General features: G+C 42.2%; 1 protein-coding gene across 5 annotated transcripts in view; it reads left to right on the top strand.

The window, feature by feature from the left end:
• Positions 1–2157: 2157 nt before the first annotated feature.
• Positions 2158–18318, top strand: part of COBLL1 (cordon-bleu WH2 repeat protein like 1) — a 91549-nt gene continuing 75388 nt past the window's right edge. For 2 of the 5 annotated variants that reach the window (XM_064451485.1, XM_064451484.1), the window contains exon 1: positions 2581–2691. In XM_064451485.1, the coding sequence (XP_064307555.1) occupies positions 2648–2691 (44 nt within the window). In that variant the 5' untranslated portion in view covers positions 2581–2647. Of the gene's footprint in view, positions 2529–2580; positions 2692–3387; positions 3726–18318 lie in introns of those variants that run through there. The other 3 variants (XM_064451483.1, XM_064451486.1, XM_064451491.1) reach the window with 3 other exon arrangements.

The raw sequence follows: 18318 nt of genomic DNA, 5'->3' as shown, positions 1-18318 counted from the left end.
GGAAAATGGTATCTCCAGTATCTCAGAAAACCCACTATTTTAAGTCTAGTCATCATAAAACTGTTACTCCAGAACACTGTCCGTAGGCACTCAAGTTTAAAGCCTACAATGTTTCGAGTGCTCAGCATTTCAGACATGTTAACACCGAGATTTGACAAAAAGTAGTGGCAGCATAAGAAGACAAGCATAACCTCTCCCCTCTTAAGTGAGATTGGCAATAGTCAGTGAACTGCTTTTATAGATAATTCCCCTGTCTCTGTTGGAAATTGCCACCAGTAACAATTTTTTTAGGCTATTTCCCTGATGTAACTTTTTACCCTGGCATTGCTGAGTTTCTATTATTAGCCCATGTAAGCTATTCAATAGATTGCAATCTTCATGGCATTAGTACTTGCCAAAAGAATTAGACTATAGCAAATAGTAATTTTCAAATGAGATTTTAAAGAGGATGGTACTACAGTTCCTTATCTGTTGGTGGTCCAGTGAAGTTGGTTAGAAGGGATGACAACATCACACCAGTTTTTGTAATTACTCTAACATACGATCAGCTACGATGGCTGTTCAGTTGAAACAGCACTGTAGCATTGAATCATCTCACACCTTCGCAACATATGAGTTTCTTTACCATTTAGAAGATGAAGTCAATGGTTTTGCCCAAGAAGTAGCTGGTCGGAAGCATGAAGTTCTTTTGTACTTAAACTGAGGCTATGCTCTGAATACAGAAAGCTACCCTGCCCTTACTGCAGGAACAGTCAACATACAACGGAATTATTTGTCAGCCTTCATCCTAATTTAGGAAGTGGCTGCACAATTTGAGGAGCGTGAGAATAGAAAGTAGCCTGTCAAAAGAGAAAAAGGGACAGAGACTTACATAAGGTCTTCAGTGGGATTGTTCCTGAGATTCTCCTTATTGATCAATTTGTTGAACACCATCTCTTTGAAAACCAGACCACAGAAAATCCATCTGACTCATCAGCGATTAATTTTTGTATTTAAGAAACATGAGCAGATTAATGGGGCGTGCCTGAAAATGGCATGTGGTTACTGAGGGTGTGAACAACCTCTAGGGTCTGTCAAAACAAGCAGCTTCAGGGTTGTTTAATCCCTATTGAAGAGCAGAAAATGAAAGCAGAAGAAAATCTTTATTGAAGAAGCACAGTACAACTGAGAAGGGCATACAGGGACAAGGAAAATGTTATTAAAGTACAATATCTGTATTATGCTATACACAGTGTTATATTAGACAATGTCCATATTATGAATAATATTAACATGTAATAGTTATAATATTTTTTTTCCAGATATTTAATCTTAGAACTAGTCAGAAAAAGGACATTTAGCCTAGGTTGCAATGCCCTAATTTTTCCCTAAGGAAAAAAAAATTGAAAGGTTTATGTGCTTTGTCGTTGGCTATTGTTTGATTTCTGTGAAGCACTGACCAAAACATTACCTCTATAAAGAGTTGTATTTTACCGTGTATTTTACAGGACACAGCTGGAAAGGCGCTCTGGGCTGACACGGGTAAGTAGCACGTACTGCCAGATCTGCTCAGCAGGTATTGCGAAGGAGCAGCTTGTCACACAGAAACGGCTGAAGTGCCGTCACGCTCTAAGAGCAAACTGAAGATGTAGCTGCAACCACGCTCAGCGCCGGCGGTTGGTTACCCGGGACACGAGCGGGTCCGGCTGCGCTGCAGCCAGCTCGGCGGCCGGGGGCGAGGGGCAGGGGGAGCCGGGGGCGGCTGCAAGGGAACTTCAAGGAACGCACCCGGGACGAGTCCCCGGCGCGCTCGACGGCGGGCACGGGGCGAGCGAGCGTCGGTCGCCGAGCAGAGGGCGCGGGATTCCCCCGCGGGGTCCGACTGCCGCCCCTGCCCCCGCGCTCCCCCCACCTGCAGGGGTTTCGCCCCGCGCCCTGGCGGCTGGAATGGGGAAGGGCTGAGCCCGGTGCGGCTGCCGGGACGCTCCGCTCGGGGAGAGGAAAATTCCAGCCGAGAGGAGCGGCCCTGCCCCCGCTGGTCGCTGGTCGCTGGCAGCCCGCGCCCGGGGCCGGCGCCGGGGCCGGGCAGAGCGGAGCCGAGCCCCCGCGCCGGGCGGGCGTCCGGCCGCCGCTGGCGGGAGAGCCGGGGGTGAGGGGGCGGGAAGGCGGCGGGAGAGGGAGGAGCCGGGACGGGAATAGGGAGCCTCTGTTTCCCCGCGGAACGCGAAGGTTCCGCGTTTCAAGTTTCTCGCCGCGAAGTTTTTTTTTTTTTGTTTGGCTTTTTTTTTTGTGTGTGGTTGGTTGTGGGGTTTTTATTTTGTTTTTCTTTCGTTTTGTGGGTTTTTTCCCACCTCCGCCCAGGGTTCGGCTCAGCGAGCGGCCGCCCCGGCGCAGGCGGCTCAGCGGTGCTGTGTGCGTGGCCGCGGCCGCCGCTCCGGGAAGACGCCCCATGGCCGCGCTGTAAACAGCGGGGGAATGGCTGGGCTCGGGGTCAAGGTGGCGCCGGGGGCGGCGGAGCGGGGCCGCCTTCCTCAGCCCGCCCCGAGCAGGTGAGGTGGGGAGCCGAACTGAGCCCAGCCCAGCCGAGCTGAGGCGCTACGGGGGTGGGTCCCAGCGGCTGCGCCCGCCCTGACCCCGAGAGCCGACCTGCGCTCTCCCGGCCGCCGGCATGGATGGCAGCGCTCAGCCGGCGGCCGCCCCGCCGCCCGCAGGGTAAGCACGGCTCCCCGCGGAGGGGGAGGCCTGGGCCGCCCCCCGGCTCCACAGGGGGAGCCGCCGTCGCGGCGGGCCGTGCCCGAGGCCGGGTGAGGTGAGGTGCGAGGGGGCAGCTCGGAGCGGGGAGGCCCGTGCCGTGCGCCTCCGGCTGCGAGGTGCGGCGTTCGGGCGGCAGCCGGCGGCGGGAGGGTGCCCGCGCCCCTTCCCCCGGCTTCGGCGGCGGCGGGAGCCCGGCGGAAGCTCCGCGGGGCGGCCGCGCCCGGGCCGAGCCGGTAACGGGGGGGCAGAGGCAGCAGCGCGACCGTTAAACGGCTGCCGGAGCGGCGGGAACGGGCGGACAGAGCGCTGCACCCGACGGCAGCTCGGCTGGTTCCCCTCGGGCGGGGCGCGACCAGCCCGTCGGGGGCCGGCGCCCTCCCCGGCGGATCCTGGCTGAGCAGCGGCTGCGGGCTGCAGCGCCGGGCTGGGCGGTCGCCCCTTGCCGGCGCCGTTTCCTCAGGGGCGAGCCGTGACCTGCCCGCCGGCCTCGCCGTCCGGCTGCCGCCGCCGCGCCGCGGGGTGCCACACACCGCCGGTGCGGCACCCGTCGGGGAGCGCTTCGCTGTCGGGGTCGGCTGCTCTGGGAAATCTCGGCATGGCGAAATTTACCCCTTGTGAGGTGTGCGAGTGGCGGCGGCGGTGTGGGGAGCTGGGTGCTTCCAAGGGCTTTGGTAACTGCCCACACGGGAGAAGGAAAAAAACAACAAACAATCAGCATCTGTCGGGAGAAGTAAAAGGGTTTGTTTGTAAATGTTAGGCTCCTCTGACGAATTGCTTATAATCTGTCAGAAAACTTTAAAGAAGGTGTTTTTACAGTTAAGTACCCCCGTTGTAGATCAGGAGGAGGAGGAGGAGGGCTTCCCTTTGAGTTAAGCAGTGAGGTATGTTTGAAGAAAACCAATTCACTGAACAACTTCAGCAGGAACTTGAGGGATTCAAAACACTGACAAGATTGCTGGAGCTATCTGTAAATAGAATGGGCAAAATGCATGGTGAGTGTGGGTTATTTTAACACCAAGACGTTCTCGAAGTTTCCATATTATATGCAAAAATTGATTCATTGAATTTCTGACCAAGTGAATACAAGATAAACAGCTGCAGTTGATGGTGATGTTTTGTGGTATTTGCAGTATCAACCAGATCTGCTTGAAACCGTGGCTGTAGGGAATAGGGAAGACTCGTAGAGGAGGGGTGTTTTTTCACTTAGGGCCTTGTGGCAGTTCCACTTTTATGTGTGGCCATTGAAAAGTGACATTTCTGTTGTTGATCGATGTAGAGTGTATAGTTACAGTATAGATAATCACTGCCTTTTTAGGAGTTTGGGTATGTAAGCACGGTTGAAAGGACTGAGCATATGATAACAGAGCATAATACCAGGTTAGGAAGTGACTACAACAGTACGCCTTGAAGGCCATCACATTTACAGGAACATGAAAACAAGCAAAAAAGGACAATTACAATTTTGGTTGCTCTGACAGCTTCTCTGGGCCTATCACCTGCTGTAAAGCTGTTGGTTATGCTGAATTTTGGCTGCTGCTTGACTTCTCTAAGTCAGGAAAAGTAGTCTGTTCCCTTAATGTGACTTCAAGCATCTGTCAGCATTCACATCTCAGTTTTGAAAAACATGTAGCTAACAGAAGTGCTTATTTGTGTTAGGCCTGCAGATAGATATATTTTCAGGTCTTTTATCAGCTGTTCCCATATAATTTGGTACTTAGGAAATCAATTTTCCGTTCCTTTCTTCTTACTACAAGAATTCTTTATTGTCAGTCTTTATTATTTCCTGAAGGTGATCTCATTTGCTCATCCAAGCACTGGATTTGAGTAAAAATCTGGGTTTACCAGCAAAAACTGCAACTCCCAGGTTACTGAAAATGATTCCCCAGATACGTTTTTGAATAGTAAGCAGTCCTGCAGTTCTCCCTCTGAGATGATAGGAAACATTGTGCAATCTGGGAAGAAGTTAAGTTGAAGTAACAACTTTCTTTAAACGAATTACCAAATATATGATACTGCATTGTATTTCTTTTTAACCTGTCTATCCAGGTGGAGAATGTTGTTAATCTGCAGCTGAAAATTGTTCCTCAGTAAGTGTGCTCTTAAATTACTGTTTGAAGTTATGTGGTGTAATTACCAGTAACTCTTCACAGCTTAGAAAGTCTATTTATGCTAACTGCCAAGAAGGCTAGAGGTGCTGAGGGTGTTTTTTAAGTTTTCAGGCATTGATGTATGTTTAGCCTTGGAACTTACATATAACTTAATCATCGGTGGCTCTTCAATATGGAATTCTGTTATCAGTTCTATGGGGACAAGCTTTGGGAAAGGATCCTGTAATTATATCCTCAAAGACACCATTTTTGCATGCAGGATTGCTTTCTTGTTGAAAAATTGTTTACTAAAACCGGTTGTGGTTAAAAATGTTTGCTTGAATTTGGGGAAAAAAATGCAGGGGTATGTGCCAGTGCTATTCTCACCATACAATCAAAGTAAATCAGTAAAGATTTTTAAAAACAGCCTCTCCTGGATTTTTTTTTTTTAATGTGGTGGGTAGGAGGCATGCCCAGTAACTGGCTGGAATCTTCTGGATTACGGTGAATAGGAGGTGTGCCCAGTAACTGGCTGGACATGACACATAGTTTCTTCTAGTAGCAGAAGAAACTTGGCTGGACCTACTTTTAAGGCATTTTATAGCTCATCTGTCTTGCTTCGAGTCTGAGCAGCACTTAATGTGCAGCGTGCTCCTGCCAGGCCAGTTGACACAGTCTCCTCCTGTTCATCACAGTGCTGAATTGGCTTTATGTATTGGCTGTGTTATGGATTGATAGGAAAATGTGTGGTTTAATACTTAAAAAAAAAAAAAAGAAAAGTGGCTGTGGTTGGTATCCTGCCTCTTAAACACAGATTTCCTGCTGTTGCTGGATAGCCGTCCTATACCCTGGAGTGGATAAATTTTTACATTACCAAGTAGATTTCACTAGTTGACACAGGCTTCTACCATGAAGAACGGTACTCTAAGTTAATAAGCTGTTAAAATATTGGAGCAAATTTGGATTTTGGTAAATGGAAGATTGATTTCCTTTGAAATATTAGAATGCACATTGAGGTCCACCTTTTAATTAAATTCTATTCAGTTTCTGATAATTTTACATTATTTAATTTGTTCCCTTAAATCGTATTTAAAGTTATATGCTTACTTTCAAAATAACAGCTTCTGCTCTGCCTTACCTACGCAAATCCCCTTTGGTTTGTGTGTCTAGTGAAAACATGCTTAGGGGAGAGAGCTGCTCTCCAGGGGCTGAAAGCAGAGATGGTTGTATTAGGGGAGGGCAGAGTCAAACTGAGCTTTGGTTAGTTTACTGTGGGAAGCACTCCTCGTTGTGTGTTCGTGCTCCCATTCCCTGTTACCTTGGCCTGGTGAATGCATTTGAAAAGTTTAATAAGAAGAACAGGAGAGAAGTCTTTTCCACATGGTTAGGGCTGTCTGAGGAAGTGAGAGATGTTTTCAGAAAGAACAAGAAATTTAGCTTTTCTCTTGTGTATGCAACCGTTGAGTTTTTATCAAATCTTTTCAGATTACGGATCTTGGGAGACTTCAGCTGTGGCTCAGTGTTGAAAAGTGTCTGGCGTCAAGCTTAGAATACTGATTTAAGCTTTCTTCCTTTCTTTCATGTTGTCAGTTGAGTCAGTTTATGACATAGCCACAGGTTTGTTCAAGTATAAATGAAAGTCTTCCCTGTTGTGGAGTGTGGGGTGGGACAGAAACTGTAGCGATAGCTTCAAGCCAAGTGTTGCCAAGCCACAGCAGCAGATCGGGGGTGGGGTGGGGTGGGGGAGGGCGGGCCGTGTGTCTAAATTTGCTCAGTTTGGTGAAATTTAAGTCAGGGCCAAAACTACATTTTTGCCTTGCAGTGAATTAGCGGCTGGTAATAGCTGTAGCTCTGTATACTACAGTATTGTATAAGTATATTGTGTGTGTATATATATATGTAAAATGCAAGAGCTTTTGTGCTTGTGATACTAAACGGTAGCACTATCTAGGATATCTAGAAGTTAGGCTGACATGGGTCCAACAAGTAGTCCAATCTTAGATGTGCTTTATCTCTTAGACTGAAGACTTCGTGATAGTTAGCTCATTTATTTCTCACCCCCATGACCCTGATCAACTAACTGAGCAATAACAAAATGGAAAGAACTTCAAGAATTTGTGACCATAGAGTTTGCTGGATGTTTGAAGCAGGGAGTTAGCTACTTTGTGGGTGGATCCCCGTCAGGAGCCACTTGAATGTTAATCATTCCAGGGGTTAATTTGCCAACTGAGTTCTGAAGATACACCTAATACTTCTTGAGGTGATTATGCTGTTCTTTTTAATGTATGTATCTGCCCTAAGCAAGGCAACATCAAGTAGTTGCATGACACAGTGGTGCCATGATCTGAATGTTATATTTAAAAGCTGGTTTGATTACTCAAACTTCATCAAGTCTGAAGTCATAGCTGTGTGCCTATCGGGTAGTCAGTGGTAATGTTCACTGTTGGAGTGTGTTGCTGTGGGAAAAAGATCAAGGAAACATTAGGGGGTTGAGGAATGTGGATGCTAGGGCGAAAAAATGTGTGGGATGGTAATACACAAATAGAGAAATCAGCAGAGTGATTTCAAAGCTTTGTCTAAGTGTGATGGTATCCTTCGAAAAGGAAAAGTGAGAGCTAGTTGTTAGTGAGATATGAAAAGCATGTGAGGGGGAAAAAGTGCTTGAGACTGGAAGGTACATTTTGGTGTTATCTTAGGATAGGTTCTTTTCTTTCTATTGTTACTGGATATTTTTTTGTGAACTTTAAAGGAGATTTTGCAGTGTTAATGTAAACCTGAAGATCACTGTTTATGTTGAGTAGGTGCATCTGTGTTGGGTGGAAGAAGAAGAGAGCCCACTGTAGGGGTCCGAAAGCTTAGATTCCAGAGGAAACTGGAGATCTTTACAGGATTCCTGTCATCTGTCAGATTAATTAACTCACTAGGAATATTTTAAAGTCACAAACAAATGGTTTCTCCTGTAGTCTGGCAACATTTAAATCGGTCTTCCTTCGTGAAGTCCGGTACTGCTTCTGAGTTCCTTGACCCTAGCTTTGAAGAAAGTTTTTATGCATGCAAGTTTTTCTAGCTTGATTGCTGTTGTTTCTAGCTGCCACTGTTGCAGTTTTATGTGTGCTGGGGAGCAGCAGATGCCAAATCATCCAGCCAGCCATGGGAGTTGTAACAATGTTAGTGCCTGCTCAACTAAATATTTTTTTTTTCCCCCTAGAAATTAACAAGTCAGTACGATGAGTTGCTCTGTTAACAGAGTAGATACAAGGGATGAATGCTGGGTGATCTCTTTTATGGCTGCTTGCAAGTTAAAACAGAGCTGCTTGTGTGCTTTCTTTCCTTTTCACCTGGCTCTCACTTGCTTCCCCAACAGCTGACCTGCTACTCTGACTTAAGTTCACGTAGCTGCCTGCTGTTTGAGAAAGAGTTGCTCTTTACTGTGAGCATTTGCTGTCACTATGTACTGCTCTAAAACTCGGAGGGTTGACGTCAGGGCATTAGAGGATCACAAGAAGCCGAGATGTTGGCTCCTAGACTCCTGTAGAGTTCTGTGGCCATGCCCAGCATTAGCACAATGAAAAGGAAACTGACTGTACAGCATGGGACAATGGAGAGTTCAAGGGGGAAAACCACCCCCTGCTGATTTGAGCTGTAACAGGCAGTTAAAAACTTGAGATCTCACCTGAAGTCTCTCCTGCGCGGTAAGGTACCACAATTAAAAATGGAACTCTTTGTATGAAAGTAAACTTAAACAGTTACTAATGGGAGTTCCCGTAGATGTGTTCTGACTTAATCTGCATGGTGATGGACGGGTGGATAAATGTGCATTTTTTTTCATAGTATAAGGGACATTTTTTTATGCATCAGAAGTGGAAACCTTTACAGAATCGGGAGTTCCTGGAGTTGTTTTTTATTTGCTAGGAGGTTATCCAGTACAGCAGGGGCATATACATTTATATGTATCTTTTGGTGGTTGTAAATGATCAAAGTGCTGTAGGTGGTTAAAGGATGGATCCCTAGTCTAGGTATGAAATGTCTCCCTGGGGAGCTTGCATGTATGTCAACTGTGCTGCAAGACTGGGGTTGTCAGGATTGCTATTTTCAGTTAAAGAAAATAGAGCATATGAATATTTTTAGCTAGGTATAAGCTTTCTTCTGTGAGAAAGCATTGGTGTTGTTGGAAGCTTTAGTTTTATAGAGGTTTTCATTGAAGAAATAGCTTCCAAGCTGTACTTTCTCAGCTGTATTTTAAAAATCCTTTCTGCACGTTTCTTTGAGTTTTGTTTTGTTCTGGAGGTAACAGTAACCAATTGTTAACTTGGTTTGGAAAACATAGATCAGTCTTATTTAAAAACAGACAGACAAACCAACCTTTCTTCCTCCCCAAACAATGCAAACAGCTACTCTGTGCTAAACAAGTGCTGTGAGCTTGAATTTCTCTCAAATACCAACAATGATACAGTTTTTCTTTGCCCTATGTCTCTCCTAAAAAGTGATACTTCCTTAATTAAAAAATAAAAATATATAAAAAACGGCCAAACAACCCACCATTCCATCTCAAAATAACAGCATTAGAAACGTGGATATCCTTTAAAGTCAAATCTATTTTCAATTTAATATTCCTGAATGTTGATTTATTGTTTTAAAAATCATGTTCTTTTCATGGGCCTTGGTGTCCTATTGGGAATTAATTTTCCCTTTTGGTATTTTACCTGGCTTTCATGTCAGACCTTCAGGCTCTGGACAGGGGCTCTTAGCAGATACCTTTTAAATGTTTTGCTGTGGGAAAGGCATAAGCATCTTTTCATTCAGTTGTCCCTATAATACAAACACATTATTGACAAAGTTGCCTGGAGGGACTGCTTTTTCTAGAATTTTCATAAAATGAATTGGTTTTATATTATTTCTTGCGCCCAATGCGACTGGTTTTTTTCCCCAGTTTGACGTGCTGGGAGCTTTGCTGAGTAAAGGGAGCTAAATAAGAATGTTCCAGTATATGGGAGCATCAGTAGGGTAGCAGTGCAAACTTTGTGTTACTATTGCCCCGGTAGGTTTTGTGTGTAGGTCTCAAGGTAATTAGAAGGGCATTAGGGAAGAATAGTGGGTCAAGTCTGGGTTCTGTCATTTACTATTTTACCATATGTTGAGGTATGATTGTATTGCTTGTGACCTTTGTAAAACCCAGTACAGTCCTTCTCTAGTGTCAGACTAGACTGAGAAAACAACTGGATGTAATACTGCAGGTGGAAGGTAATCTAATGAGGTATCTATTGTTCAGCTGTGGTCATCACAGCAATGCTGAAAGCATTTTTTTACTTGGGAGGAATAATGTTTTGTCTCTGGATCTCCTAAAAAAAATGGAGGAGCCAAAATGTCTGTTAGTAACAAAGTTGAGAAAACTAACGTTTACAGCTCATCCTACTGGGTTGTAACACCTTCAGGCAAAAATGAGTTACATCTTTCTTCACTACTAGCTGCGGACTTAAACCTTTTGTTCTTTTCATTAAAAATGCATGTTGTGCAGAATTAAATGTGAAACCATTCTGGCTTTGAGAGCATAGAAGTTATTTGCATGGATGGATGGGTGTCTTTTTAGTTCTTTAGTTTGCAAGACAAACAAGGCGTGCGTTAGTTGATGGCGACTGTGTAGTAGGTAGAATTTCCAGAAGTGGAATTTCTGATATTTTCAGGAGTTTGTGTAAAATCAGAAATTGAAGCTGTGACAGAAATCTGGGCTTCATCTTTTTTTGTTTTTAATTCAGAAACTTAATTCCTCAAAGGTCAGATACCGATGTGTGTTGAAAGTTGCCCCTAGGTTCCCAGACTTGAGAATTATTGCTTTCTCCATCTACTTTATGAAGCCTCCAGACATACTTTTCTGTATCCTCTGATGGTCTCTCACTTCCCCTTGCCTGCAATTTTGGTCTTCTCCTTCCACCCAAACTACAAAGTAGCCTCACTAATTCCATCCTTGGCGCCTTCCTTGAGCTATTTTTACCTCATTCAGTTTTTAAAGTACTCGTTAGTTGGAGAAAATCCTGTTTTGCGGAATCTTAAACCTCAATGTGCTACTACTTCTTTTCAAAACGCCTTTCCAATAGATCATGCTTAGGGACTTTGAATAATTGTAACAATTCCTAAGGCATCTTAACCATTGTGATTTTAACCATTTGGAAGTTAAAGTGGTCTTTCCCCATCTGCTTTTACTGTGGGAGGCGCTCTTGAAGATAACACTTGGGTTTTGGGTGTTTCAGGTTTTTTTTCTTCCTTTATGGGGACAGGAGATTCCTTCCTCCTATTACGTTAAGCTGTTCTGCAATGTATGTCCCTGTCCTTAAACTCTTTCACAGGGTCCTTCTGCTTTTAGATTTTTGGATTTTTTTTTTTGTGCATTCTTCTGAATTTTGAGATTTAAAAGGAACCCAGCCCTTCAGCTTGGTCCTTCTGTCTGTTATTTTTTTTCCTGTGTCCCATTCTGCCTGTATCTGATTTCCCTTCCCCTGAGCTCATCCTGAAACTATAGGTTCTCCATTTTCTAAATGCGTCTTTGTGTTTAAATGTTATATATCACATTTTACCTAGCTTAATGCATTGTCTTCCCTTGTGCTTACATGGGCATGGACACTATTTTTGCTACAGCGTTTAAGGGGAGAAGGGCTTCCCAGGCCCTTTTGTGTGGCACTTTAAAGGGGGGTCATTGGCTGTCTTCGCAGTTGCTATTCTCATCTGCTCGCTTATCTATGGTTGAGTAATGCCTTAGACAACACAGGACTTGGAGCGGGGATCTTAAGGCAGCAGTGATAGCTGGAGACATGAAACAGGATTTATTTTATTATTTTTCTCCTTTGAACTAAGTCAGAGTGTACTTATGACTCTGTTGGGCCAGTAGCAGTGAATTACTTAATGTATTATATGCTGTCCTTCCTCAGAATTAGATATATTTGATTAGATTTCTGCATGACAGGTTATCAGGATGTTTGTTGTAGAAATGAACTGATGGAACTGGGTCACATGTGTCTTTAGTCCTTCAGCTCCTCAGTGCTTCTCTTCTTTCTTGTTGGTTGGTTGGGTTTTTGGAGGGTGGGGAGAGGGGCCGTTTTTCTTCCAAGGGATATGTACGTGGATAAGAAAATTTTCAAATCTAGATAACTTTTGTGGTTTGTTTTGATTGTTTTTCTGCAGTGTGGGGCACATATCCCCCCCAGTATTACTTAAATAGTTTCAACACACCAGGCGATGCTTGTTCACTTTTATAGAAAAGCAAAGTGAAAAACTAGAAAGTTTGGAAAACCAAAGCATTTTTTAAGCACTCCTTCAAAGCTGATTATCAATAGTGAGGGGGATAGGAGAGAATCTGAAGCGGCTTATTTTGGAAAAGTAGTAAGGATCTGACATCATTGTCTGAACTGTTGGAATCTCTGTCTTACTTCTAAGCATCGTTCTTTGACTGTTCTCATATTTCCACTGCCCAAACACTGTTACGAACTTTCCAGTCTTCCTCCCAAAATACACTGCTGTGATGTCTCTTTATCCATAAATCTCAAATGAAGGAGAAGGAGTGAAATGCAAGGAATTGTAAATGTTAAATGAAACCTTAAAAACGTACAATTTATTTTAGAAAACAAATATGGGATTTGGTGCTATGATAGTTTTAGAAATACTCAAAACCAAATCAGTCAGTTCTTATTTTTTTCTTTCTGATGGTGTTCTTTAAGATACTGCTTATAGGCTTCAGTCGTTTGTTTTTTTTTTCTTCCTGTGTTTACTTACCAAAAAATTTTCCTGAATTCTGTAGCTCCAATATGTAGAGCTTGCCAGCTAACGGGTTTACAGGATTTTTTTTCCTTTCTGTTTTGTTTTTTTTTTTTTTCTATTTTTATCTTTTTTAAAAAGCCTGCTTGCCAGCACTTAATCCAGAATAAGTTTTGTGGTAGAATTGAGAATGCTTGGAAATAATGACACATAACATAAATGCTGAAATTTCATCCTATACAATGCCAAGCAGTATTTTATACATGTTGACTGTAGATGGAGATTTTAAAATTATGTGGTACCCTGACTGAGTGGTCTTGTGGAAGGATCTATATGGTGTCAGTCAAAACTCTGCCCCTCTGCAGAAGAGACAGATGTCCTGCATGCTCTCTCCACTAGAGAAGAACAAATGGATTCTCTTTCACATTTGCTGAATGAAATCTGTCTATATTCTGACAAGCCAATGCTGCCTCTTCCTGTTTGTGGTGCAGAGATCTGTAGTAGGAAATCAAGTGCTCAGTGAGTTGAGTTGTTTATTTTGTAAACAAATGTTTGTCAGAGCCCCTTGGAAGAACTTTAGCAACTTAAGATAGAAATACCCTTGTAAAATCCTACCCTGATTAACTGCGAAATGTGCAGTTCATTTGCCAACAACATAATCTCAGAAAGAACAAATGATTGAGTATGTAAGGAGTTCTGTTACATGTAAACAAAAGCTTCAAGATTAGAAGTAATCACTTTGAGTTTTAAATTTTCATTTAAAAATAAAACAAAAAACCAATGAGATGTGGAAAACTCTATCTACAGTTATTGGCTTTTCCCACATCCTGCCACATCACGTTTCACATCTTGGTCATATACTGAGGGTGTTTCCTTGAGTCAGTTTATGGTATCATGTGAATAAATGCTCAGCGTGGTAGAAGGATCTCCTGTCTGTAAAAGAGCATGTGATATTTTATGTAAGATGGGAGGGGATAGCTAAACATGGCGTAGCATTTGTTGAAATTGTAAAAACTCAGTCATTAAGCTCAACCCAGTAAAAAACTTTTGGCTTCTGACAGGGAAATGAGACCTGTCAGAAAACGTGAATCACATCCTCAAACTGATGTCGCTGTACCAGTATTATGTACCATTGTGTTTATCTGTGGCTTTGAGTAACAAATTTTTTCAGTTAAATAGTGAAGTGGCAGCAAAAAAAAAAAAGTGGTTTGGTGGCTCTTTATGAGAAAGACTGATTCATTCAGAGATCTGGCACTGGATATGGAGATTCACTCTTGAAACCCAGCCCCCACCCCCCCTTTGTTTTTTTTTTATTAGTAGTTGAATAATTAACAGAGATTGCATACCTCTCTTCCTCCCTTATGGACAGTCTAGGTGGAAGTTTCAGTGTCTTCTTCTGAACTGAGTAGGATCGCTTCTGCTGTTGAGCTGGTAGAGTAAGCTTCTTGTTGCAGCTTCATGTCCTTTTCTTTAGTTAGAAGTTGTCAGTGATAAGCTGTTTGTAATCACAAAATTCTGAGGTAATTCCTTTTTCTCTTTTTAAGGTTAGGCAAGGTTTTTGTTGCTTTAGGCCCTCTTCCCTTGCCTGTGTTCACCTTAGGATATTCTTTTAGTTTGAGGATGTTTTTGAAGTGTCAACTTTGAATTTCTGGATCCAAAGAGAGCCTTTCTTTTTTAAGCTAGCAGCACTATGGTAGTGACTTTATATCCACGTAATAAGAATTCCAAAAATTCTGGTCATTGTTGTTTTATGTGTGTTGGAAGAACAGCTGGATGGCTGTTGGCCACAACGCAAATCTATTCTCCGATATGAAGCCAGAGTTCTTGCCATGGATTTTCTCCTTTGGGTGGCATTCGAAACCCAACCCTTACTTACTGGGAGAGAGAAAATGTGGCTCTTGGGAGAGGTGGATGGGATTTATGTTACTAGCACTTAAGAGTTTTACTCGGTAGAATGAGGGTGAACTTCTCAATTTCACAGAGTTTGCAGCTAAATTTTAGTTCTGTCTTGCTTGTGTCTCCTTGGGCTTCTGTCACCTGTGTAGATAGCTGCCCATGAACTTTTCTTCCAGATTGATTACCTGATCTGTTTTTCAGCATGTTAACTTCAGTTCTATGACAACATTCTGTGAAGCACTGACCTACTGCAGTTAAGTTTGGGGAAATGGGGATAAATTTTAGAGAGATTTTAGCAAACAAACTATCTGCAGCTTGTTCCTGATATAGGTACTACCATTAAGGACAAGAGTAGAAGCTCTGGTCTAGGTGATGTTCTGATCCATGCACCTTGTCTGAAGCTTCTGTTGTTATAGCTGTGTGGGTGGTAATTTTGCCTATCCTTCCCCCTTCACCACCCCCAACCCCCTCCACCCCAGGCCTTTTTTGACCAGTATAGACAAATTCAAGGTTCTCTAGTGCTCTTGAGTCAGGGTCATTAGTTTCTAATTTTGGAGAAGTTTGCCCTATATTGCCTTTTTGTTTCCACTGGCATTCTGCTAGCATGGTGCTTTCTAATTGCTTGAAGATAAATTGGTAAAAAATGTCTCTGTCTTGTACATATAACTAGCAATAGAGTTGTCATTTTATGTTTTTAGTGATTTAATGTCTTCAAGAAGCAACAATTTCTTCTAAAACTGTTTTGAACAAGTACAGTTGTTAACAGTTAAGCACTCTTGGTCCTTCTATTTCTAAAGTGTGACACCATGTGAATGGCATGTTCATGAGTTACTGCATGGTTACAGAGTATGAGCATGTAAATAATTCAAAATGATATTTGGCTGGTTACTTTCATGGGTCGGAATGTGGAAAATACTGGATTCTGACTGTTGTGATAACACAGGGTACAAAATTATTAAATACTTAAAATCATCTGAGAGGTGTCTAATAAAATTTTTATATATTCTTTTAGGCATTTTATAGAGATTCTTTGTTTTACTCTGGGAAAAATTCTAAATCCAGGGAGTACTTAGAGATGGTTTCAGATCTCAGGAATTTGTGTGTGTATTTTAAGGCCTTGGTGAGGTCTTAGAGCTTAGATCATTCGAGCAGTATTTCTGTCCTTTCCTCTGAAAGCCATAAAGTAAGAAAATCCTTTTTCTCTGAATTTTCTTGGGCATTTTTACAGGACTTCCTGGGTGGGAGAAGTGTGTTACTTTTTAAAGTTAATATTTATAAACTTCAGTTGCATTGTTTCAGAGCACTTCGTATACATCTATATACTCTGTAGATCAGGTAAGTACCATATTAGAATTTTCAGAAGGAAAGAACCAGGGAGAGAAGGTGCTGCTAAATGGGAGGGTGCTGTTTCTCGTAGTGGGAAAGGACTCAGTTATAGGAACTCTGAAAAATAAAGCCTGAAAACAACTGCCCAGCTGTACTTTAAGATGAAAACAGGATGTTGGTTGTATTGCTGGAGGACTACTGTATAAATCAAAGGATATGCTATTATTGCTGTGTAAGGAAGCTGTACTCCCTTAGAGTAGCTCTGTATATAAAAGAATGGTAATTGCCATGCTTATCAAGGACGGGCAGTTCTCCTTTTCCAGTTGTGACCTGGTGAATCCACCTCTAGTTCATGACTTAAAACACTGCCAGTTATTTTAATCCCTATTCAATAGCACAAACAGAATGTGGTTATTTTTATCTCTTTATGGTTCCTTAGATTATACAATAGAAAACACCTTTCCTATATTCAAGCCAAAGGTGGTTTACTGAGGGGGTATGTGGATTGTTTCCCCAGTGCCTCTTAAACCCTGCCAGTTCAAGTTGTGTCCACTTAGTCATGTCATCTGGAAATGGCCAGGTGGCTTTCTCCCCTTGCTGGTGTCTGACCTTTCCTTTTTTTTTTTTTTTTTTTAAAAAAGAGTTCACTTATAGCCCCTTTAAATTTTTGTTTGACAGGCTAAGCCAGCCGTTTTTTGTTTATTCTCATAAGGTCTTTTAAAGCGTGTCTCTGCCCTTATTCCACATCCTATTTAGGGTACTGTTCTACTGTTCTTCAATGCTGACTAGAATGGTGTTGCCTTTAATTTTGTTTTTAAAATAATTTTTTTTTATGCCTTTGAGCACTGTATCCAAGTGCACTTTCTCCCTTTAGGAAGGAAGCATGTCAAACTAATTCTCTGGTTTTGGATTCCACCAGTTTATTTTTATCTTCAGGGAAATCACAGAATCGCGGAATTGTTTGGGTTGGAAGGGACATTTCAAGATCATCTAGTCTAATCCCCACAGTAGATCTGTAGTACACTGTAGGATAGCCTAGATTGTTACTTAAGAAATATAAGTAAGTTTCTCTTAGGCAGAAGTAGCCGAATCTGGAGCAACAATAAGTATATGGACAAAGGTTAAATCGTGTTCCTGTAATATTACATGTGCTTTTATAGAAAGCTTTTTGGGATAAGTCCTCGAAACCAGGTCTATTTTGATAAAGTGATTTTTAGCATAGCAGTTTACCCTGGTTAGTAGAGAGTTGTCAGCCTCTTAGTATTTGCACTTGAGTGCAGAGTTAGCCTCCTGCAGTAAGACCCCTGACCATGAATCAGATTTGAAAACACTCTATGCTGCTGATGCCTACACGATAGAGGAACAGAGAGTCTGATAAGAAAATGAGAAGGTGGCAATGGTGAGTCAGTTATGCAGAACTGTAAGGGAAAGCAGGTATGCTTCACTCTTGAAAGAATCTTTCAAAGAAAAAAAAGCATTTTTTAAAGCCTTTTGAAATTTTTCAATGCCTTTGAAAGCCCTCAAAAACCTTTTGAAGGCTTTGCAGCATAAACGTAATATTGTTTTAATATTGATTTTACTTTATACTGAATTATAAATTCATCTTTCAGATTTATAGTTTTCATGGAGTTTGATATTCAGAATGACTTTTCTGTTATTTACTATTGCTTTTCTACATTTCCCTGAAGTTCTGAGAGAAGGATGTTGCAGGAGCTGTTTAGGCTTATGTAACAAGTTGTTGTAATGCCTAAGGAAGAATACGTCTATAATATGATGTTCCAAAAGGCATTTCAGTCCTGTTGTTCAGCTGGTAGTGCATTTGAAATAGCAACTTCTTTAAGGGGCTAAATAGTGCTGTTATTCTGGAACATCACTCATTACTCCTATATTTTCGCAGTTGAGAGAACTGGTTGTAGTAGGTTAAGCTACGCTCCTGGTGTTTGAACTACTTTCGAAATCACATTTATGTAGTGTACACATAGAAAACTATTCAGTCAAAAGTACTGGAGGTGAGATGCTCTCCTCTCAGGGGATACCTATTGGAGAATTTTCCATTACTTTTTAACATAAATGCTGATATAATAACTTCAGATTTAACACTGGGATGTAACTGTATGCCAGTATCAATTAATGGATGTATTTCTTAAGAAGCAGGGCCTCACTAATTTGCTTCTTTCTGCTTTTTCAAAGGGGTGGAACAGGAGGAAGTCTCAAAATCTTGAATTTGTTTGTCTGCATGAAACAGTTGTAGGAAGTCTTTTTGTTGAAACACAATGAGTTCTGTAGTACAGAGAGAGTTACTCTGAATGTACTTGGGAGGATACCGTATTATATACAGCAAGATATGTAATTTCTATGGAGGGAGAACCTTTTCTGGAGTGAGACACTAGTTTATTTGAAAACATGTTTGTCAGTTATCAGATGTCTTAGTGTCTGTAGCAGTAGTTCATCAAAAAAGGGTAGGTAATGATATAGGGTAGACGAGTGATTTTTTTTAAAAATACATATAACTTTTAAGTAGTCATGCCCTGTG

Source organism: Phalacrocorax carbo, chromosome 5 (genome assembly GCF_963921805.1).
Source record: "Phalacrocorax carbo chromosome 5, bPhaCar2.1, whole genome shotgun sequence".
In the NCBI taxonomy this organism is placed as follows: Eukaryota; Metazoa; Chordata; class Aves; order Suliformes; family Phalacrocoracidae; genus Phalacrocorax; species Phalacrocorax carbo.
Note: the sequence above shows the minus strand (reverse complement) of the source record. Positions and strands in the feature narration are given on the sequence as shown.